Source organism: Bos mutus, chromosome 16 (genome assembly GCF_027580195.1).
Source record: "Bos mutus isolate GX-2022 chromosome 16, NWIPB_WYAK_1.1, whole genome shotgun sequence".
Taxonomy (NCBI): domain Eukaryota; kingdom Metazoa; phylum Chordata; class Mammalia; order Artiodactyla; family Bovidae; genus Bos; species Bos mutus.
The window spans coordinates 29,846,776-29,871,934 of NC_091632.1; the positions used below are offsets into that span (position 1 = coordinate 29,846,776).

The 25,159-nt window shown below is 41.6% G+C and overlaps 1 protein-coding gene across 1 annotated transcript; it reads left to right on the plus strand.

Annotated features, from left to right (window-relative positions):
• The first annotated feature begins 725 nt into the window (after positions 1–725).
• Positions 726–24,962, plus strand: MRPS14 (mitochondrial ribosomal protein S14). The gene is made up of 3 exons (XM_005890822.3): positions 726–852; positions 17,600–17,758; positions 24,608–24,962. Exons 1-3 carry the CDS (start codon positions 808–810, stop codon positions 24,788–24,790), a joined length of 387 nt encoding a protein of 128 aa, XP_005890884.1. The 5' UTR covers positions 726–807; the 3' UTR covers positions 24,791–24,962.
• The last annotated feature ends 197 nt before the right edge of the window (positions 24,963–25,159 follow it).

Below are 25,159 nucleotides of genomic sequence, written 5' to 3' on the forward strand. Positions count from 1 at the left end.
GCAGGTGGGTGGTACTTGCCTTGCTTGCTATACAAAGGAGCCCCACAAAAGGTTCATTCCAGACCCAAGGACTTTTGTTATAAACTTTTGTTATAAACTTAAAGTTCCTTGTACTACAGACTGAAAACAGCAATTTTAACAAAATGGCAAAGCTCCGTGCTACCCATCCCCCTGCTCCGGGGAGGGGGATGTTTTAAGTGCTTTTCACCTAAAGTTCTAATACACAATACACATATTTTAAAATATATATTTTAAGTCCTAGACATATACATGAACTACAGCATTGCCATTACCAACATGATTATAAGACCATTATAGCTGAGAGAAAAGAGATCTGCAAAATTTACACGAGGGACGAAGAAGGAAGAACTGGACAGAGAAAAACTGGCCTTAACTGTGGGCTTCTAGCAAGGAGCATCCTAAACTAATGGCGGATACAGGAGAAGCAGGTTGAGCGAGAATTTAGAGAAAGAGACATTGGTGACAATGAACAGATAGGTAAGAAAGGGTGGAAGAAAAGGAGGTGAATGAGGACAAAGGTAATTTAAGAGGGTGTGTAAACTGCTCAAGAAGGGAGAAACAGGTGAAGAGCGTCGCAGTCCACTATCAGTATCACAGCTAAGCTTCCAGATTGTTATTTTGCCCAAATTCCGTTGAATACCGCGAGAACGCTAATCCAATTAATTATCCCCTTCTTCCCGAACGCTAAAGACCCGCCCCCTGCGGCCCAGGTCCCGCCCCTCGTGTCCTCGCTGTCTGCGGCAGTGTTAATAAAGTTGCAGCGGTTTGACATTTGCGGTCAACAAGATGGCTACTTCCATGCTCGGATCTCTGCTGCGGATCGTCCGACAGGTCTGGCCCGCGCCGTTATACCCTCCTCCCCTTCTCTGAACTTCCAAACCCAGAGGTCCTCCACTGTTCTGCCACCAGGAGCGCCCAGTGCAGACCTGTTCCAGGGTTCTCTCTCTCTCCACTTCCTTCCTCCTACTTGATTCCGGGGAGGGCCGAGCTGCAAATGTAAATTGGGTTATTTGTAAACTTAGAGCTGACTGGCGTTGAAAGCCTGCAGACTGACTCCACTTTACGATTGTAGGTGGAGACAGAAGGTGTCTGAAGAATGAGGCCCCCCAAACCTCCTAAAGTTAAAAGAAAGCCGAGCAAAGGAGACTTGAACAGAGGGAGGGAGGTGGTGACCTGGAAGCACTCCAGGAGCAGCGAGTGGGGAACTCTGGTTAAAGTCAATTAAAAGAGGGCTGAGAATTGCTTGTTTGGTTTGCGTGCGTGCCTGCTCAGTCGCTTCCGACTCTTTGCGACCCCATACACTGTAGCCCGCCGGACTCCTCTGTCCGTTGGATTCTCCAGGCAAGAATACTGGAGTGGGTTGCCGCGCCCTCCTCCAGGAGACCTTCCCGACCCGGGAATCAAACTGGCGTCTCTTGGGACTCCTTCATTGGCAGGCGGATTCTTTACCACTGCGGCACCTGATAGCCCCTCTGTTGGGTTTAGCAGCGTGGAAATTGTTGGAACCTGCAGCATAGCAGTTTCGATGGTGTGGTGGGGGTGAAAGTATTAGAGACAGAATGGGAGGAAAGAAATACATTGTCTTTCCTGCAAACTACAGACTACACACATAGACGAACCTTTGAAGACGTTTTGCTGCAAAAAGGAACAAAAAATTGGGTCAATAGCTGAAGAGGAGGTGGGTTAAGAGTGGGTGTTTTGTGGTATTTTTTATTTTTAGCGTGACAGAAGTCAGTGCGTGTTTCTGTGTCAAAGGGAAAGATTCTGTAGAGGGGGGAAAATAGATAATGTAGGAGAGGGAAGAATTGCTGAAGCTGTAGCTTGTGTAGACAAGAGGTGATGAGTTTAATGTTAGATTATTTGGTCTTCAGAACATGAACAGTTACTCCGTAATGGCGTTGTCCAATAGAAATAAAATACCAACCACATTTGTAACTTACAGTTTTCGAGTAGCCACATTTAAAAAAGTAATTAGCAGATGAAATAAATTTTATTAAAATATTTTAAATATGTTTATCAAAAATATTGTATTTCCACATGTAATCTATAAATGTGATGTGTGAGATCTTGCATTCTTTTTTTAATGCTAAATCTTCAAAATCAGGTTTGTATTTTACACTTAAGAGTACATCTTAGTTTGGATTCTAAATTTTTCACGATTAAGATGGAAAGTGTAGTCCTATCAAAACTAAAACTTTTTAGTGTTTGCCTTGCTTAAGTTTAGATTTTTTCATTAATTAAAATTAAATAAAATTTAGAATTGCATTCTTCTAGTTACTTTTCAAGGGCTCACTAGTCATGTGCGGTTAGTGGCTACTGTATTAGAGCAGATCTTTAATAGTAGGAGGGAATGTAGTTTATATGATTGCAGATGCTTTTTAAATTTATTTTGTTGAAGTCTAGTTGATTTACAATGTTATGTTAATTTATTAACATAAGTGATTCAGTTGCACATATTTTTTCATATTCTTTTCCATTATGGTTTATTATAGGATATTGAATTTAGTTCCCTGTGCTATACAGTAGGACCTTGTTGTTTTTTCATTCTATATACAATAGTTTGCATCTGCCAATCCCAAAGGCCTTATCGAGCCCTTCCCCATGCCTCCTCCCCCTTGGCAACCACAAGTCTATTCTATATATCTGATTATAGATGCTTTTGATTTCATAATTGAAGAGAAAGTGAAGTCATCAGCTAAACATGGGGATGTGGGAGCAGGTGTCAGGGATTTAAAGAAAGAAGAGATGGTGTAAAATAGTCAAAGTACATCAGAAGAATAGTGGCAAGGATTAGAGCCAATAAGGTGAAGTGAAAGAGGGATCAGGGAGTGGAGGGTGTATGAAAGACAGTATTGTGTTTACAGACCATGGAATTCAGGTGGCTCAGACTGTAAAGAATCCGTGTACATTGTGGGAGACCTGAGTTTGATCCCTGGGTCGGGAAGATCCCCTGGAGGAGGGCATGGCAACCCATTCCAGTATTCTTGCCTGGAGAATCCTCATGGACAGAGCAGCCTGGCGGGCTACAGTCCATGGGGTGGCAAAGAGGTCGGACACGACTAAGCGACTAAGGACACAAGCAGGAGATAGGAATTCAAAGCTGAGAGGTGAAAAGCTGGTAGGAGCAACGGATTAAAAGTTCCAGAAGGGCTGTTATTAGGCTGTTAGAAGAAACATGCTGGAAAGAAGTGATAGAGTATGAGATACACACAATTGGGTAATAGAAAACTTCCACCTCCTGGGAATAAAAGAGGTCCAGCATGGAAGTAAATAGGAAAAGAGGAGTGGAGGACAAAATGCCTGGAGGAAAAGAGTTCGAGGAATGGAGAGATCGGGGTATAATTTCACTTGTGTTGAGATCACCAGGAATTAAGACAGAAGGAGTGACAGCCAGGATTGACAGTGAAAAATGAAAGGGAATGGTGGGGGCTGTGGTAGATGACTGCAGTGGTGGAAGTGTAACCCCGTGGCACAAGAGTCACAGCTTCCTCTCAGGAAGGAGGGACAGTCTGCAAGCTGCAGTAAAGAGCAAGAAAGCTTCCTCCCAGTCATGGGAGAAAAAGAGCTATAGGGGAAAGTATTGAGCAAATATCTGGAGGAGTTGTTAAGAGAAGTTGAGGATTTAGAAGATACTGATGATGGTAGACCATGAGTTGAAGAAAGGCCAATGGAATAGTTTTAGGTGAAGAGGGGTGAGAGAGAGGGGTAGGTTAGGATATGTACAGAACAGAATAGAAGCAATCTTAACATGTAAAGCACTGTTATAAACTGGCAAGAAAATACAACATAATAGAAATGTGGGCAAAGGACATAAACTATTACAGAAGAAATTAAGAGACCAGTAAATGTTTATTTTAAAAGTGTATTGCCTTTATAGTCATAAAAAAGTTGTACAGAAAGAATAAAAAGTTCCTTGTTTCTTCTTAAATAAATAGAAAGGTGTTAGGAGATGATAGAACACTGATTAGGGATAGTCTGGAAAAGAAGGGGAAAATATTTCATTTTGGTTTCTAATTCTCTTTTGCTTTTAGTTTCATAGGTAACAGCAGACACTGCACTGCCCCTTCAGGTGAATTGTTTCTTTCAGCTGGAATGACCTCCTTGAACCTTACCACTCTAATCTTGTCCATTTCCTCATTTGGTTTGGAAAAACTTCACCTTCTCTGCCTTCCCCCGCTTCCTAACTGTATCAGAATTCTGTCAGTCCTTCCAGGCCTTGCCTGAGCCCTCTTTCCATGACGCTTATTTCCAGCCACTGTGACCATGGTACTCATTTGACTCAGTCATGAATGAAATTTCAATATCGATTTGATACATGCTATCTTATTTCTAAAAGATGATTTTAGAGTTGTATTTCCCCTTGAGACTTTGAGCATTGAAGGCAGTTTATCTTTTGTTGACAGGTTGAAAAAAGGTTATCTTTCTAGTCTAGTAGTCTCATTTTCAGCTTTATGTTCTGTATCATGCTGTACATGTGTTTTTTCTAAAACAGCAGTTATAAGAAGCCATCATCATCTTCCATAGCTGTAATTTAATGAACATATAATATCTGCTCTGGTTTGGGAAAGACTTGAGTTCCTAATGGCCTGCACTCCGAGTGTACTGTTAGAACTGTTGGCTATCACCACGTAAACACGCGACAACGAGGACCCTCTGTCTTGTTACTGGACAACTCACGCTAAGAAATGGGTTTTGAGTGACAATTGCAAAGTACCCATTGACCCAGCAGTTCTGCTTCCAGGACTTTACCCTGCTGATATATATAAACACATATGAAATGATTTACATAAGACATTATTCATTGTAGCATTGTTTATAATGATAACTGGTCAGGTATGGTCTAGTTGTCCACCAGTAGGTCTCAGGATAATAAATCATGATGCATCTGTGGGGAGGAAAAGAGTTCTCAGCTGGAGCCCTTGTGTCAGTAGCAAGAGAAAAGCATACAAATTTGTAAGTTTTACCCAACACAGGAGTTTTCATAAGGGAAGAAGAACCAAAGGAGTTAAACCTAAGTGGGTTTTGTGCTAGGGTTAATGAAGCCCGGTAAGTCATGGGAAAATGTGGTAAGACTAAAGGCATGAGCTATGTATAGAAAACTAAAGGAAACTTAGCATGGCCAGTTATTTAGATTCTTCTCAGTGTTCCTCAGGCTCCAGAGATAAGCATGCTTCTTTTATGCCCTGGGTATACGGAGGGACCCTCTCATGTGAGCGTCTTATGACCTGTTTCAGGGGAAGGTCAGAAAGTCCTTCTTGCACCTGCTGTTTCTCAGATTCCTTTTGCTTGAAATAAACAGTATGCCAGAGAAGCCCTGTTTTGAGATAGTATCTCCTGAACCTGGTCACTTCCATATAGTGGAATATTATGCAACCTAAAACAATGTGGAAGCTTTTAAACATGGATATAGAAAGAGCTCTAAAATCTATTGTTAAATGTGAAAAAAATGGGTAGGAGAAGAAACATGGGAGAGGGAGTACGTACGTGTATTTTATAGGCAAAAATCTCTGGAAGGCTACAGAAAAGAAATTAGTAACTGGGTACCTCTGGGGTGGGGGTATGGTCACTGGGCAGATAAGCGACGAGGTGGGAGGATGAATCCACTTTGTGCCTTTTTTTATTTTTTTTATTGAACTGTAGTTGATTTACAGTATGCTTATATTTGGTGCTGTGTGTGTGTTCTTAATTCTTTTCCATTATAGGTTATTACAAGATACTGAATATAGTTGCCTGTTCAGTTCAGTTCAGTCGCTCAGTCATGTCCGACTCTTTGCGACCCCATGAATTGCAGCAGGCCAGGCCTCCTTGTCCATCACCAACTCCCGGAGTTCACTCAGACTCATGTCCATCGAGTCAGTGATACCATCCAGCCATCTCATCCTCTGTTGTCCCCTTCTCCTCTGTTGTCCCCTTCTCCTCCTGCCCCCAATCCCTCCCAGCATCAAAGTCTTTTCCAGTGAGTCAACTCTTGGTATAAGGTGGCCAAAGTACTGGAGTTTCAGCTTTAGCATCATTCCTTCCAAAGAAATCCCAGGACTGATCCCTTCAGAATGGACTGGTTGGATCTCCTTGCAGTCCAAGGGACTCTCAACAGTCTTCTCCAACACCACAGTTCAAAAGCATCAATTCTTTGGCGTTCAGCCTTCTTCACAGTCCAATTCTCACATCCATATGTGACCACAGGAAAAACCATAGCCTTGACTAGACGGACCTTTGTTGGCAAAGTAATGTCTCTGCTTTTGAATATGCTATCTAGGTTGGTCATAACTTCCCTTCCAAGAAGTAAGTGTCTTTTAATTTCATGCCTGCAGTCACCATCTGCAGTAATTTTGGAGCCCCCCCAAAATAAAGTCTGACACTGTTTCCACTGGTTCCCCATCTATTTCCCATGAAGTGATGGGACCAGATGCCATGATCTTCGTTTTCTGAATGTTGAGCTTTAAGCCAACTTTTTCACTCTCCACTTGCACTTTCATCAAGGGGCTTTTTAGTTCCTCTTCACTTTCTGCCATAAGGGTGGTGTCATCTGCATATCTGAGGTGATTGATATTTCTCCCGGCAATCTTGATTCCAGCTTGTGTTTCTTCCAGTCCAGCGTTTCTCTTGATGTACTCTGCATATAAGTTAAATAAGCAGGGTGACAATATACAGCCTTGATGAACTCCTTTTCCTATTTGGAACCAGTCTGTTGTTCCATGTCCAGTTCTAACTGTTGCTTCCTGACCTGCATACAGATTTCTCAAGAGGCAGGTCAGGTGGTCTGGTATTCCCATCTCTTTCAGAATTTTCCACAGTTTATTGTGATCCACACAGTCAAAGTTTTTGGCATAGTCAATAAAGCAGAAATAGATGTTTTTCTGGAACTCTCTTGCTTTTTCCATGATCCAGCGGATGTTGGCAATTTGATCTCTGGTTCCTCTGCCTTTTCTAAAACCAGCTTGAACATCAGGAAGTTCACGGTTCACGTATTGCTGAAGCCTGGCTTGGATAATTTTGAGCATTACTTTACTAGCGTGTGAGATGAGTGCACTTGTGCAGTAGTTTGAGCATTCTTTGGCATTGCCTTTCTTTGGGATTGGAATGAAAGCAAAGACCACAGGACTGGAAAAGGTCAGTTGAGTTTTCCAAATTTGCTGTCATATTAAGTGCAGCACTTTCACAGCATCATCTTTCAGGATTTGAAATAGCTCAACTGGAATTCCATCACCTCCACTAGCTTTGTTCGTAGTGATGCTTTCTAAGGCCCACTTGACTTCACATTCCAGGATGTCTGGCTCTAGGTCAGTGATCACACCATCATGATTATCTGGGTCGTGAAGATCTTATTTGTACAGTTCTTCTATGTATTCTTGCCACCTCTTTTTGATATCTTCTGCTTCTGTTAGGTCCGTACCTTTTCTGTCCTTTATTGAGCCCATCTTTGCATGAAATGTTCCCTTGGTATCTCTAATTTTCTTGAAGAGATCTCTAGTCTTTCCCATTCTATTGTTTTTCTCTATTTCTTTGCATTGATCTCTGAAGAAGGCTTTCTTATCTCTTCTTGCTATTCTTTGGGAACTCTGCATTCAAATGGGTATATCTTTCCTTTTCTCCTTTGCTTTTTGCTTCTCTTCTTTTCACAGCTATTTGTAAAGCCTCCCCAGACAGCCATTTTGCTTTTTTGCATTTCTTTTCCATGGGGATGGTCTTGAGCCCTGTCTCCTGTACAGTGTCACGAACCTCATTCCATAGTTCATCAGGCACTCTTATCTGTCATATCTAGGCCCTTAAATCTATTTCTCACTTCCACTGTATAATCATAAGGGATTTGATTTAGGTCATACCTGAATGGTCTAGTGGTTTTCCCTACTTTCTTCAATTTAAGTCTGAATTTGGCAATAAGGAGTTCATGATCTGAGCCACAGTCAACTCCTGGTCTTGTTTTTGTTGACTGTATAGAGCTTCTCCATCTTTGGCTGCAAAGAATATAATCAGTCTGATTTCAGTGTTGACCATCTGGTGATGTCCATGTGTAGAGTCTTCTCTTGTGTTGTTGGAAGAGGGTGCTTGTTATGACCAGTGCATTTTCTTGGCAAAACTCTACTAGTCTTTGCCCTGCTTCATTCCGTATTCCAAGGCCAAATTTGCCTGTTACTCCAGGTGTTTCTTGACTTCCTACTTTTGCATTCCAGTCCCCTAGAATGAAAAGGACATCTTTTTTTGGGTGTGGTTCTAAAAGGTCTTGCAGGTCTTCATAGAACCGTTCAGCTTCAGCTTCTTCAGCCTTACTGGTTGGGGCATAGACTTGGATTACTGTGATATTGAATGGTTTGCCTTGGAAACGAACAGAGATCATTCTGTCATTTTTGAGATTGCATCCAAGTACTGCATTTCGGACTCTTTTGTTGACCATGAGGGCTACTCCATTTCTTCTGAGGGATTCCTACCCGCGTTAGTAGATATAATGGTCATCTGAGTTAAATTCACCCATTCCAATCCATTTCAGTTCGCTGATTCCTAGAATGTCGACATTCACTCTTGCCATCTCTTGTTTGACCACTTCCAATTTGCTTTGATTCATGGACCTGACATTCCAGGTTCCTATGCAATATTGCTCTTTACAGCATCGGACCTTGCTTCTATCACCAGTCACATCCACAGCTGGGTATTCTTTTGGCTTTGGCTCCATCCCTTCATTCTTTCTGGAGTTATTTCTCCACTGATCTCCAGTAGCATATTGGGCACCTACTGACCTGGGGAGTTCCTCTTTCAGTATCCTATCATTTTGCCTTTTCATACTGTTCATGGGGTTCTCAAGGCAAGAATACTGAAGTGGTTTGCCATTCCCTTCTCCAGTGGACCACATTCTGTCAGATCTCTCCACCATGACCTGCCCGTCTTGGGTCGCCCCACGGGCATGGCTTAGTTTCATTGAGTTAGACAAGGCTGTGGTCCTAGTGTGATTAGATTGACTAGTTTTCTGTGAGTATGGTTTCAGTGTATCTGCCCTCTGATGCACTCTTGCAACACCTACCATCTTACTTGGGTTTCTCTTACCTTGAGCATGGGGTATCTCTTCACGGCTGCTCCAGCAAAGCTCAGCTGCTGCTCCTTACCTTGGATGAGGGGTATCTCCTCACCGCCGCCCTTCCTGACCTTCAACGTGGGATAGCTTCTCTAGGCCCTCCTGCGCCTGCGCAGCCACCATTCCTTGGGCGCCGGGTTGGTCCTCCAGGCGCTGACCTTGGCCTCGGGCGTGAGGTTGGTCCTCCCAGCTGCCGCCCCTGGCCTCAGACGGGTAGCTCTTCCCGCTGCTGCCCCTTGCCTCGGGTGTGGGGGCGTGGGGTCGCTCCTCTCAGCCGCCGCCCCTGACCTCGGATGCGGGGGTAGCTCCTCCCGGCCGCCGCCCCTAATTCTTATTGTTTATTTTATACATGCTAATGTGTATCTGTTAATCCCACACTCTCCAATTTATCTCTTCTTCCCCCCTTCCACTCTGATGATCGTAAGTTTGTTTTCTATATCTGTGAGTCCATTTCTATTTTGTAAATAAGTTCATTTGTATCATTTTTTAAAAATTCCATTTATGTGATATCATGAGTCTTTGATTTGCTTCCCTTAATATAATCTCTAGATCCATCCATGTTGCTGCAAATGGCCTTGTTTCATTTTTTATGGCTGAGTAATATTCCATGGTGTGTGTATATACCCCACATCTTTATTATACATCTGTGATTGACACTTAGGTTGTGTCCATATCCTGGCTATTGTAAATAGTGTGGCAGTGAACACTGGGGTGGATGTATCTTTCTGAATTAGGTTTTCTTCAGGTATATGCCCTGGAGTGGAATTGCTGGATCGTATTGCTGTAATTCTGTTTTTAGATTTTAAGGAAACTTCATGCTGTTCTCCATAGTGGCTGTACCAGTTTACATTCTGACCCAGCAGTATAGGATGGTTTCCTTTTCCACATTCTCGCCAGCATTTACTATTTGTAGGCTTCTTGATGATGGCCATCGTGACTGGTATCAGGTGATAACTGATTGTAGTTTTGATTTGCATTTCTCTGAGAATTAATCACGTTGAGCTTCTTTTTGTGTGCTTTTTGGCCATCTGTATGTCTTCTTTGGAGAAATGTACATTTAAATCTTTTGCCCATTTTTTAATTGGGTTGTTAGTTTTCATGTTAGTGAGCTGCATGTGCTGTTTGTGTATTTTGGAAATCAAGCCCTTGTCAGTAACATCACTTGTGAATGTTTTCTCCCAGTCCATGAGTTGTCTTTTCATTTTGTTTATAGGTTTCCTTTGTTGTGCAAAACTTTATAAGTTTGACTTGGTTCCATTTGTTTAGTTTTGTTTTTATTTCCATTATTCTAGGAGATGGGTCCAAAAACACATTGCTGCAATTTATGTCAAAGACTGTTCTGCCTATGTTTTCTTCTAGGAAAATGTAGCAGTGCACTTTTCCCAGGACCATTTCCTGGATGGATTGTCTTTTCTCCATTGTATATTCTTTGTTGTAGATGAATTCACCCTAGTGCAGGGATTTATTGCTGGACTTTCTGTCCTGTTCTGTTAATCTGTTTTTGTGCCAGGACCATATTCTGTTGATTACTGTAGCTTTGCAGTATTGTCAGCAGCCAAGGAGCCTGATTTCCTCTATCTCCATTTTTCTTTCTTAAGATTACTTCGGCTATTCCGTCTTTTATAATTCCATACAAATAAAAAAAAAATTTTTAGTTTGTAAAAAATACCACTCATAATTTGATAGGGGTTGCATTGAGTCTATAGATTGCCTGGGGTAGTATTGGTGATTTTCAAAATAAAATTGGTAATTTTCACAATATTGATTCTTCCAATCCAAGAACATGGTATATATTTCCATGTGTTGTGCCTTGTTTCATCAGGGTCTTACAGTTTTTGGAGTACGGGTTTTTGCCTCTTTTGGTAGGTTTTATTGTTGTTGCTAAGTTGTGTCCAGCCCTTTTGAGATCCCATGGACTGTAGCCCACCAGGCTCCTCTGTCCATGGGATTTCCCAGGCAAGAATACTGGAGTGGGATGCCGTTTCCTTCTCCAGAGGATCTTCCTGATGGTGGAATGGAACCCATGTCTCCTGCATTGGCAGGTAGGTTCTTTACCACCGAGTCACCAGGGAAGCCCTCGGTAGATTTGAAGTGAACTGAAAGTGGCTCAGTTGTGTCCGACTCTTTGTGACCCCATGAACTATACAGTCCGTGGACTTCTCCAGGCCAGAATACTGGAGTGGGTAGCCTGTCCCTTCTCCAGGGCATCTTCCAAACCCAGGGATCGAACCCAGGTCTCTCACATTTTAGGCAGAGTCTTTACTATCTGAGCCACAAGGGTGGCATTTTATTCTTTTTGATGCAATGATAAATGGGGTTGTTTTCTTGATTCTCCTCCAGATTTTTTGTAGTTAGTGTAGAGAAATGCAACAGATTTCTGTGTATTAATTTTCTATCCTGCAGCTTTATCTAGTTCATTGAGCCATAGTAGCTTTCTAGTGGCATCTTTATGATTTTCTATATATAATAAAGTTTTTGGCATAGTCAATAAAGCAGAAATAGATGTTTTTCTGAACTCTCTTGCTTTTCCATGATCCAGCGGATGTTGGCAATTTGATCTCTGGTTCCTCTGCCTTTTCTAAAACCAGCTTGAACATCAGGAAGTTCACGGTTCACGATTGCTGAAGCCTGGCTTGGAGAAATTTGACATTACTTTACTAGCGTGTGAGATGAGTGCACTTGTGCAGTAGTTTGAGCATTCTTTGGCATTGCCTTTCTTTGGGATTGGAATGAAAGCAAAGACCACAGGACTGGAAAAAGGTCAGTTGAGTTTTCCAAATTTGCTGTCATATTAAGTGCAGCACTTTCACAGCATCATCTTTCAGGATTTGAAATAGCTCAACTGGAATTCCATCACCTCCACTAGCTTTGTTCGTAGTGATGCTTTCTAAGGCCCACTTGACTTCACATTCCAGGATGTCTGGCTCTAGGTCAGTGATCACACCATCATGATTATCTGGGTCGTGAAGATCTTATTTGTACAGTTCTTCTATGTATTCTTGCCACCTCTTTTTGATATCTTCTGCTTCTGTTAGGTCCGTACCTTTTCTGTCCTTTATTGAGCCCATCTTTGCATGAAATGTTCCCTTGGTATCTCTAATTTTCTTGAAGAGATCTCTAGTCTTTCCCATTCTATTGTTTTTCTCTATTTCTTTGCATTGATCTCTGAAGAAGGCTTTCTTATCTCTTCTTGCTATTCTTTGGAACTCTGCATTCAAATGGGTATATCTTTCCTTTTCTCCTTTGCTTTTTGCTTCTCTTCTTTTCACAGCTATTTGTAAAGCCTCCCCAGACAGCCATTTTGCTTTTTTGCATTTCTTTTCCATGGGGATGGTCTTGAGCCCTGTCTCCTGTACAGTGTCACGAACCTCATTCCATAGTTCATCAGGCACTCTTATCTGTCATATCTAGGCCCTTAAATCTATTTCTCACTTCCACTGTATAATCATAAGGGATTTGATTTAGGTCATACCTGAATGGTCTAGTGGTTTTCCCTACTTTCTTCAATTTAAGTCTGAATTTGGCAATAAGGAGTTCATGATCTGAGCCACAGTCAACTCCTGGTCTTGTTTTTGTTGACTGTATAGAGCTTCTCCATCTTTGGCTGCAAAGAATATAATCAGTCTGATTTCAGTGTTGACCATCTGGTGATGTCCATGTGTAGAGTCTTCTCTTGTGTTGTTGGAAGAGGGTGCTTGTTATGACCAGTGCATTTTCTTGGCAAAACTCTACTAGTCTTTGCCCTGCTTCATTCCGTATTCCAAGGCCAAATTTGCCTGTTACTCCAGGTGTTTCTTGACTTCCTACTTTTGCATTCCAGTCCCCTAGAATGAAAAGGACATCTTTTTTGGGTGTGGTTCTAAAAGGTCTTGCAGGTCTTCATAGAACCGTTCAGCTTCAGCTTCTTCAGCCTTACTGGTTGGGGCATAGACTTGGATTACTGTGATATTGAATGGTTTGCCTTGGAAACGAACAGAGATCATTCTGTCATTTTTGAGATTGCATCCAAGTACTGCATTTCGGACTCTTTTGTTGACCATGAGGGCTACTCCATTTCTTCTGAGGGATTCCTACCCGCGTTAGTAGATATAATGGTCATCTGAGTTAAATTCACCCATTCCAATCCATTTCAGTTCGCTGATTCCTAGAATGTCGACATTCACTCTTGCCATCTCTTGTTTGACCACTTCCAATTTGCTTTGATTCATGGACCTGACATTCCAGGTTCCTATGCAATATTGCTCTTTACAGCATCGGACCTTGCTTCTATCACCAGTCACATCCACAGCTGGGTATTCTTTTGGCTTTGGCTCCATCCCCTTCATTCTTTCTGGAGTTATTTCTCCACTGATCTCCAGTAGCATATTGGGCACCTACTGACCTGGGGAGTTCCTCTTTCAGTATCCTATCATTTTGCCTTTTCATACTGTTCATGGGGTTCTCAAGGCAAGAATACTGAAGTGGTTTGCCATTCCCTTCTCCAGTGGACCACATTCTGTCAGATCTCTCCACCATGACCTGCCCGTCTTGGGTCGCCCCACGGGCATGGCTTAGTTTCATTGAGTTAGACAAGGCTGTGGTCCTAGTGTGATTAGATTGACTAGTTTTCTGTGAGTATGGTTTCAGTGTATCTGCCCTCTGATGCACTCTTGCAACACCTACCATCTTACTTGGGTTTCTCTTACCTTGAGCATGGGGTATCTCTTCACGGCTGCTCCAGCAAAGCTCAGCTGCTGCTCCTTACCTTGGATGAGGGGTATCTCCTCACCGCCGCCCTTCCTGACCTTCAACGTGGGATAGCTTCTCTAGGCCCTCCTGCGCCTGCGCAGCCACCATTCCTTGGGCGTCGGGTTGGTCCTCCAGGCCGCTGACCTTGGCCTCGGGCGTGAGGTTGGTCCTCCCAGCTGCCGCCCCTGGCCTCAGACGGGGTAGCTCTTCCCCGCTGCTGCCCCTTGCCTCGGGTGTGGGGGCGTGGGGTCGCTCCTCTCAGCCGCCGCCCCTGACCTCGGATGCGGGGGTAGCTCCTCCCGGCCGCCGCCCCTAATTCTTATTGTTTATTTTATACATGCTAATGTGTATCTGTTAATCCCACACTCTCCAATTTATCTCTTCTTCCCCCCTTCCACTCTGATGATCGTAAGTTTGTTTTCTATATCTGTGAGTCCATTTCTATTTTGTAAATAAGTTCATTTGTATCATTTTTTAAAAATTCCATTTATGTGATATCATGAGTCTTTGATTTGCTTCCCTTAATATAATCTCTAGATCCATCCATGTTGCTGCAAATGGCCTTGTTTCATTTTTTATGGCTGAGTAATATTCCATGGTGTGTGTATATACCCCACATCTTTATTATACATCTGTGATTGACACTTAGGTTGTGTCCATATCCTGGCTATTGTAAATAGTGTGGCAGTGAACACTGGGGTGGATGTATCTTTCTGAATTAGGGTTTTCTTCAGGTATATGCCCTGGAGTGGAATTGCTGGATCGTATTGCTGGTAATTCTGTTTTTAGATTTTTAAGGAAACTTCATGCTGTTCTCCATAGTGGCTGTACCAGTTTACATTCTGACCCAGCAGTATAGGATGGTTTCCTTTTCTCCACATTCTCGCCAGCATTTACTATTTGTAGGCTTCTTGATGATGGCCATCGTGACTGGTATCAGGTGATAACTGATTGTAGTTTTGATTTGCATTTCTCTGAGAATTAATCACGTTGAGCTTCTTTTTGTGTGCTTTTTGGCCATCTGTATGTCTTCTTTGGAGAAATGTACATTTAAATCTTTTGCCCATTTTTTAATTGGGTTGTTAGTTTTCATGTTAGTGAGCTGCATGTGCTGTTTGTGTATTTTGGAAATCAAGCCCTTGTCAGTAACATCACTTGTGAATGTTTTCTCCCAGTCCATGAGTTGTCTTTTCATTTTGTTTATAGGTTTCCTTTGTTGTGCAAAACTTTATAAGTTTGACTTGGTTCCATTTGTTTAGTTTTGTTTTTATTTCCATTATTCTAGGAGATGGGTCCAAAAACACATTGCTGCAATTTATGTCAAAGACTGTTCTGCCTATGTTTTCTTCTAGGAAAATGTAGCAGTGCACTTTTCCCAGGACCATTTCCTGGATGGATTGTCTTTTCTCCATTGTATATTCTTTGTTGTAGATGAATTCACCCTAGTGCAGGGATTTATTGCTGGACTTTCTGTCCTGTTCTGTTAATCTGTTTTTGTGCCAGGACCATATTCTGTTGATTACTGTAGCTTTGCAGTATTGTCAGCAGCCAAGGAGCCTGATTTCCTCTATCTCCATTTTTCTTTCTTAAGATTACTTGGCTATTCCGTCTTTTATAATTCCATACAAATAAAAAAATTTTTTTAGTTTGTAAAAATACCACTCATAATTTGATAGGGGTTGCATTGAGTCTATAGATTGCCTGGGGTAGTATTATTGGTGATTTTCAAAATAAAATTGGTAATTTTCACAATATTGATTCTTCCAATCCAAGAACATGGTATATATTTCCATGTGTTGTGCCTTGTTTCATCAGGGTCTTACAGTTTTTGGAGTACGGGTTTTTGCCTCTTTTGGTAGGTTTTATTGTTGTTGCTAAGTTGTGTCCAGCCCTTTTGAGATCCCATGGACTGTAGCCCACCAGGCTCCTCTGTCCATGGGATTTCCCAGGCAAGAATACTGGAGTGGGATGCCGTTTCCTTCTCCAGAGGATCTTCCTGATGGTGGAATGGAACCCATGTCTCCTGCATTGGCAGGTAGGTTCTTTACCACCGAGTCACCAGGGAAGCCCTCGGTAGATTTGAAGTGAACTGAAAGTGGCTCAGTTGTGTCCGACTCTTTGTGACCCCATGAACTATACAGTCCGTGGACTTCTCCAGGCCAGAATACTGGAGTGGGTAGCCTGTCCCTTCTCCAGGGCATCTTCCAAACCCAGGGATCGAACCCAGGTCTCTCACATTTTAGGCAGAGTCTTTACTATCTGAGCCACAAGGGTGGCATTTTATTCTTTTTGATGCAATGATAAATGGGGTTGTTTTCTTGATTCTCCTCCAGATTTTTTGTAGTTAGTGTAGAGAAATGCAACAGATTTCTGTGTATTAATTTTCTATCCTGCAGCTTTATCTAGTTCATTGAGCCATAGTAGCTTTCTAGTGGCATCTTTATGATTTTCTATATATAATACCTAGGTTGGTCATAACTTTCCTTCCAAGGAGTAAGCGTCTTTTAATTTCATGGCTGCAGTCACCATCTGCAGTGATTTTAGAGCCCCCCAAAATAAAGTCTGACACTGTTTCCACTGTTTCCCCATCTATTTCCCATGAAGTGATGGGACCAGATGCCATGATCTTCGTTTTCTGAATGTTGAGCTTTAAGCCAACTTTTTCACTCTCCTCTTTCACTTTCATCAAGAGGCTTTTTAGTTCCTCTTCACTTTCTGCCATAAGGGTGGTGTCATCTGCATATCTGAGGTGATTGATATTTCTCCCGGCAATCTTGATTCCAGCTTGTGCTTCTTGCAAGCCCAGCGTTTCTCATGATGTACTCTGCACATACGTTAAATAAGCAGGGTGACAACATACAGCCTTGATGTACTCCTTTTCCTATTTGGAACCAGTCTGTTGTTCCATGTCCAGTTCTAACTGTTGCTTCCTGACCTGCATACAGATTTCTCAAGAGGCAGGTCAGGGGGTCTGGTATTCCCATCTCTTGTAGAATTTTCCACAGTTCATTGTTATCCACACAGTCAAAGGCTTTGGCATAGTCAATAAAGCAGAAATAGATGTTTTTCTGGAACTCTCTTGCTTTTTCCATGATCCCGCAGATATTGGCAATTTGGTCTCTGGTTCCTCTGCCTTTTCTAAAACTAGCTTGAACATCAGGAAGTTCACGGTTCACGTATTGCTGAAGCCTGGCTTGGAGAATTTGAGCATTACTTTACTAGCATGTGAGATATCCTTCATTTTGGTTATTGCATTCTTTAATTCTGTTTCATTGTTCTTTGTATTTTCTAATTCTTTTTTGAAAGCTTATAATTTCTTGCTCTCTGCATCTGTGCTCCTGCCAAGTCCTTTGATCGTCTTTACAGTCATTACTCTGAAGTGTTTCTTGGGTAGACTGCCTACCTCCACATCACTTAGTTTTTCTTACGAGGTTTTATCTTGTTCCTTCACCTTATATATATTTCTCTGTCACCTCATTTTATCTCAAGTGCTGTTTGTATTTTATGTATGTGGTTAGGTTGGTTACGCTTCTCGACTTTAGAGAAGTGTTCCTCTGTGGGAGACATCCTTTTGCATCCCAGCAGTGTCCACCCACCGAGGGCCAGGGGCCAGGTAGTCCCAGGGTAGTGTCTGGCCTGAATTTGCAGATTATTGTGTGGGTTGCAGAACAGTGGTTTTCTCTCTTTGAGAGGCTGGTCACTGTCCCCTGGTGGGTGGAGTTGGGTTTTGATCCTCTGGCAAACCCTGGGTCTGACTCTCCTTCACTTATTCCTTGTCTCTTTTAGGTGGTTCCTTCATCAGCTTCAGGCCAAGCTCGAAGTTACTATGTCGACTGGAGAATGTTACGTGATGTAAAGAGAAGAAAAATGGCCTACGAGTATGCAGATGAGAGGCTACGGATCAATTCTCTCAGGAAGAATACTATTCTTCCAAAACACCTTCAGGTTAGCTAATTAAGATGAGTATCTGCCAGAAAATCGTTAACTCAAATCACTTCATACTGTTGAAACTTAGTATACTTTGTGGAGACTAGAATCTCGTTTTCTTGGTCAACATAAACAAATACCATTGAAACTTTTGATTATTTTCAAATAAAAAAATTATTCATTCTTAACTAGCCTTTCAACCATTTCATTAGGTGATACTTAGAAAGTACTGAGGCATGGTGACCACACAGAAATTGGAGTTATTTGACCTATAGTGTCTCTCCAGTTCATCCCAGTCTTTCAGCGTGCCCAGCACATGACCTACACTATTCCTTATCCAAGGCCATCCCTAAGCCTGCTTCTGAATTTCTTTACCCATGAGGTGGCCTTCCATATAGGTTTGACTTCTTGTCATACTCTTTAACTTGAAAAAGAGAATGTCAGCTCAGGCTTCCTGAAGCATAAGTCCTGTGCCTAACTGTTAGCTAAAATACCTGCATTCAAGAGTCTTATCAGAGTCTATAACTCATACTCAAGGCCATTAAACTTATCAAAAGCTTAGAGTAAAAATTATTTCATTCATATAAATTTGGAGAATAATATACAGGTTTTTCATTATCATGGATTCTTTTTAAATCTTATCTAAATTCAGCCAGATAAGCAGAAAACTTAGAAAACTCAGCAGTGGCCACAGGACTGGAAAAGGTCAGTTTTCATTCAAATCCCAAAGAAAGGCAATGCCAAAGAATGCTCAAACTTCTGCACAATTGCACTCATCTCACATGCTAGTAAAGTAATGCTCAAAATTATCCAAGCCAGGCTTCAGCAATACGTGAACCGTGAACTTCCTGATGTTCAAGCCGGTTTTAGAAAAGGCAGAGGAACCAGAGATCAAATTGCCAACATCTGCTGGATCATGGAAAAAGCAAGAGAGTTCCAGAAAAACATCTATTTCTGCTTTATTGACTATGCCAAAGCCTTTGACTGTGTGGATAACAATAAACTGTGGAAAATTCTACAAGAGATGGGAATACCAGATCCCCTGACCTGCCTCTTGAGAAATCTGTATGCAGGTCAGGAAGCAACAGTTAGAACTGGACATGGAACAACAGACTGGTTCCAAATAGGAAAAGGAGTACGTCAAGGCTGTATATTGTCACCCTGCTTATTTAACGTATACGCAGAGTATATCATGAGAAACACTGGGCTGGAATAAACACAAGCTGGAATCAAGATTGCCAGGAGAAATATCAATCACCTCAGACATGCAGATGACACCACCCTAATGGCAGAAAGTGAAGAGGAACTAAAAAGCCTCTTGATGAAAGTGAAAGAGGAGAGTGAAAAAGTTGGCTTAAAGCTCAACATTCAGAAAATGAAGATCATGGCATCTGGTCCCATCACTTCATGGGAAATAGGTGGGGAAACAGTGGAAACAGTGTCAGACTTTATTTTGGGGGGCTCTAAAATCACTGCAGATGGTGACTGCAGGCATGAAATTAAAAGACGCTTACTCCTTGGAAGGGAAGTTATGACCAACCTAGATAGCATATTCAAAAGCAGAGACATTACTTTGCCAACAAAGGTCCGTCTAGTCAAGGCTATGGTTTTTCCTGAGGTCATGTATGGATGTGAGAGTTGGACTGTGAAGAAAGCTGAGTGCCGAAGAATTGATGCTTTTGAACTGTGGTGTTGGAGAAGACTTGAGAGTCCCTTGGACTGCAAGGAGATCCAACCAGTCCATTCTGAAGGAGATCAACCCTGGGATTTCTTTGGAAGGAATAATGCTAAAGCTGAAACTCCAGTACTTTGGCCACCTCATGCGAAGAGTTGACTCATTGGAAAAGACTCTGATGCTGGGAGGGATTGGGGGCAGGAGGAGAAGGGGACGACAGAGGATGAGATGGCTGAATGGCAATCACTGACTCGATGGACATGAGTCTGAGTAAACTCCGGGAGTTGGTGATGGACAGGAAGGCCTGGCGTGCTGCAATTCATGGGGTTGCAAAGAGTCGGAAACAACGAGCAACTGAACTGAACTGAAGCAGAGAACGGAGTGCCTTGGACCACTCTGTTATAGCTTTTATTGTAATGACATTAAGCTACTTGCCTATATTTAGGCAGTAATAAGAAGTGGCTCCTGAGAAACAAAGCTTAAGATGTTAGGGAGGACAAATTTATGAAGACCTCCATGAAGAGTCTCTGGTTTGAGAACCATCAATAGCTGTGCAGAGCTTCTCTTAATCCTTGGAACTTACATGGCTCTTTCTTGCCTGCCAACTAGCTTACAAGGTGAATTTCTGTCCCAGTGCTAATGAATTTATAGGCTCTCACAGAATGCTCTTTTGTTTCATTTTCCCTTTGCCTAGTTTCCTCGTTTGTACACTGCCTTAAACCTTTTATGTTCATATGTACGTAAACAATTTGTAGCTGTTCTTCATGTTCCGTCTCCATAAAACTTTACTTCATTTCACCAGCCCAATCATTTCTCCTGTTCAGTTCCTTTTGTAGCTCTTACTATTTACCATTCATTGACTTAATCATGTTTCATATAATTTTATCATTCTTTCTTTTTTTTTTTAAAGTATATCACTTCATTTATTTTCGTCTTTGATTTTTCTCCGTCAGTGTTTTGTAATTTTTATTTGTCAGTATTTCTTAATAGCAACATATGTGTGAGCTTCTGGAGGTCAGGAACTACTCTTAATGTTTAATAATTAATATAAACTTGTTTAATAATTAATATAAAAGTGAAAGTGAAGTCACTCAGTCATGTCCAGCTCTTTGTGACCCCATAGACTGCAGTCCACCAGACTCCTCTGTCCATGGGGATTCTCCAGGCAAGAATGCTGGAGTGGGTTCCCACGCCCTTCTCCAATGGATCTTCCCCACCCATGCATCAAACCCAGGTCTCATGCATTGTAGGTGGATTCTTTACCTGCTCTGAGCTACCAGGGAAGCCCAATATAAACTGAGCGGATTTCATATACATTTTCTCATTTATGTGGTTTTAATATGTTAGAGTAATTATTTTGCTTCCATCATAGTTTAGTAAGGGTCTAATCCCACACAAACACATGCACAATACACATACATTTAAGCACATACATAAGAATAAATCTGTCCTGACAAAACCTTAGTGCTAGCTACTGCAGTAATCTATGTTTTCCCCCCGAACCGTTTTTGCCCTTACCATATTTTTTTCCTTACATTGCAAATGATGTTTTAAAAATGTAAATCTCACCTGATCACTTGTCTTTGCATCTCCAGCAGTCAGAATCTTTACTGTTGATGTCAAGGCTCTGTGTGCGCCTATGCTTCCTCCTCTTCATCTTCATGTCAAACATTTCCTTCTACTTGGCCTTCTGAGGTTTCACACTTGCATACTTCAAAAATGTTATGGGAAATAACCTAATACCTCAAGGGACTAGAAAAACAGGTAAGCCCAAAATTAGCAGAATCCAAGATTGGAACAGAAATAAATGAAAATAGAAACCAGAAAAACAGTAAAGATATGTGAAACTAAGAGCTGATTTTTTGGAAAAGATAAAATTGATGAGCGTTTAGCTAGACTAACATAGTAAAAGAGAAGATTCAAATAAAATCAGCAACAAAAGAGGAAATATTATAACTGATACCAAAGAAATACAGAGAATCATAACGAATTGATAAGAACAACTGTAGGCCAACAAACTGGCTAACCTAGAAGAAATGGATAAATTCCTAGAAACATAAAACCTATGAAGACTGAATTATGAATAAATAGAAAATCTGAAGTGACCAATGATGAGTAAGGAGATTGAATCAGTAATCAGAAAAAAGTGCAGGACCATATGCCTTCATGAATAAATTCTACCAGTCATTTAAAGAGCAACTAGTGCCAATTCCAGAGAAGGCAATGGCACCCCACTCCATTACTCTTGCCTGGAAAATCCCATGGACAGAGGAGCCTGGTAGGCTGAAGTCCATGGGGTCACAGAGAGTTGGACTCGACTTAGTGACTTCACTTTCACTTTTCACTTTCATGCATTGGAGAAGGAAATGGCAACCCACTCCAGTGTTCTTGCCTGGAGAATCCCAGGGACGGGGGAGCCTGGTGGGCTGCCGTCTATGGGGTCACACACAGTCGGACAGGACTGAAGCGACTTAGCAGCAGCAGCAGCAGTGCCAATTCTTCTCAAACTCTTCCAAAAAATTGAGTAAGAGGGAAACAAACACTCCCAAAGTCATTTTATGAGCCCAGCATTGCCCTGATAGCAAAGCCAGATAAGGGCACTACAAAGAAAGAAAACTACAGGTCAGTATCCCTAATGAATAGAGATGGAAAAATTCCCTGTAAAATACCAGCAAACCAAATTCAGCAGCACATTAAAAGAAACATTTACCATAATCAAGATGCAAATAAGTAAGATATTCCATGTTCATAGGTTGGAAGAATTAATATTTTTAAAATGCCCATACTACACAAAGCCATCTGTAGAGTCTGTGCAATTCTTATCAAAATTCCAATAGCATTTTTTTTCACAGAAATAGAAAAAAATAATCCTAAAATTTGTATGGAACTACAAAAGACCGTCAAAGAGTCAAGCAGTCCTGAGAAAGAAGAACAAAGTTGGAGGCATCACATTTCCTGATTTACAAAGCTATAATATTCAAAACAGTATGGTAGTGGCATAAAAACAGACACATATACCAGTGGAACAGAAATGAGAACCTGGAAATAAATCCACAGATAAGTGGTCAACAAGTATTTGACAAGGGAGCCAAAATACTCAGTGGGTGTTGTGGATAGCTTCTCTGTTAGTGGTGTTGGAGAAACTGGATACTCAGATGCAGAAGAGTAGAATCGGTCCCCTATCTTAACACCACTTACAGAAACTCAAAACGGGTTAGACTTAAAAGACAGAACTGAAAGTGTGAAACTGCTGGAAGAAAACAAGGGGTAAACGTTCCTTGACGTTGATCTTTGCAGTGATTTTTTGTTTAGTTGTGACACCAAAGGCGCAAGCGACAAAGAAAAGCAAGTGGACTACAGCACACTGAAAGCAACAACATGGAAAGGCAGCCTACACAATGAGAGAAAATATTTGCAAGCCATGTGCCTGATAAAGAGTTTAATATCCCCGAAATATAAGGAAGTCATACAACTCAATAGCACCCCCCCCAAAAAAAAGTGATTAAAAAATAGCAGAGAACCTGAATAGACATTTTTCCAAAAGAGACACAAGTGACCAACAGGTACATGAAAAGATGCTCAACTAATCAGGGAAATGCAAACAAAAACTACAAAGAGCTATCATCTCACACCTGTCAGAATGGCTACTGTCCAAAAGATGAGATAAGTGTTGGTGAAGATGTGGAGAAAAGAACGCTGTGCACTGCTGGTAGTGTTGGTGAAGATGTGGAGAAAAGAACCCTGTGCACTGCTGGTGGGAATGTAAATTGGTACAACCACTGTGGAAAATAGTTTGGAGGCTCTTCAAAATAGTAACGATTAGAACTACCATGTATGATCCAGCAATTCCATTTCTGAGTATAAACCTGAAGGAAATGAAATCACTAGATAGAAATGAAGAGAGAGCTGCATCCCCGTGTTCGCTCCAGTATTATCCACAGTAGCCAGGGCATGGACGCAGCCTGACTGTCCATCAGCGGGTGAACGAGCCATTCCAGGAATGTGATTTGCACACACAGAGCGGCACAGAGTACGGTAGTGTGATACTGCATGTGTGCTCAGTCATGTTGACTTTGCGACCCCGCTGACTGTAGCCCACCAGGCTCCTCTGTCCATGGGATTCTCCAGCAAGAATATTGGAGCGGTTTGCCATGCCCTCCTAGGGATCTTCCCTACCCAGGGATTGAACCTGGGACTCCCACATGGCAGGCAGGTTCTTTACCACCTGAGCCACCTGGGAAGCCCAGAGTATGATACTATTTAGTCATTAAAAAAAGAAATCTTGCCCTTTGCAATAACACAGATGTACCTTGAGGGCATTATGCTAAGTGAAGTAAGTCAGAAAAACAAATACTGTATGATCTCACTTATATTTAAGAGTCTGAAAAACCAAATTCATAGAAAAAGTAGAATGGCGGTTACCAGACCCTGGGGATTAGGGGAAATGGGGAGGTGCTGGCTAAAGGGTACAAACTTCCAGTTAAAAGGTGAATAAGTTCTGGGGTTAAGTAAGTACAGTATTTGGACCATAGTTAGCAGTACTGTATTACATATTTGAAAGTTGCTTAAAGAGTAAATCTTCATGTTCTCTCACACACAGGGTAATTATGTGAGGTGATGGAGGTGTTAACCTTATTGTGGTAATTATTTTTCACAGTATATACATGTATCACAACATCACATTGTACATCTTAAACTTACACAGTGTTATATATCGATTTTCTCAGTGAAGCTGGGAAAATCATTTGGGGAGACAACAGAAATGCATCCATGTATTTTCCAAAAGAGAAATGAGAACGTTAGCCAGGAGCTCAGTGACCGAAAGGAAGGAGAGGGAAGTCTTGGGTACAGATACTGTTTCTTAGTCTAGTTGCTGGTTACACAGCTGTTTTCTATTGGTGAAAGCTTTTTGAGCTTTACACTTAGTTTGTGGATTCTTGGTTATGTTCGTTAGGTTTCAATTTAATTTTGAAAAATTACATTGCAAGTATGTCAAACAATTCTGTCATGTTTCTTTCTGGCCTGTTTGTTTCTACTCAGTAAAATTCATCATGGTATCCAGGGCTCTTTTGCCAAACTTGGCTGCATTAATGAATCTAGCCTTTTGTGTTCTCCTCCTCTGAGCATTGACTCATCATCTAGAATAAATAAAGGCGTGTGATCCGTGTAAATAACATTGTGACTTCCCTTAGGAGGTGGCTGATGAAGAAATTGCTGCCCTTCCCCGGGATAGCTGCCCCGTTAGAATCAGAAATCGATGTGTCATGACGTCCCGTCCACGAGGCGTAAAGAGGCGCTGGAGGCTCAGCCGTATTGTCTTCCGTCACTTAGCTGATCATGGGCAACTGTCTGGGATCCAGCGAGCAATATGGTGATCAGCTCCAGAACCTACTGACCTTGCAGGAAAACCATTTAGGCAAGAAGAGACTTTTCTAATAGATAAAAACCTGATTTTTATTTGAGTGTTCTGTCAGTGAATAATATTTTTCTAAACATATTGTTCCCAAGCATAGTGCAAACAGTAATAAAAAAAAAAGTTTGTGAAAATATGTTCTGTATGGTTGTCTTTTCCTTCAAGTTTAATCTTTTAGCAACATGTAAGTGTTCGAATTTTTTTAAAGAGCATTACTTCATCCAGCAGTATTGTTTTACTGTTCCTCCAGCTCGTTGACATGTAGCTCGTGTGTGGCAATTTTTAATCCTGGGCTGGCTACCCAGATCTGCACAGCTCACTTTACTTTTAG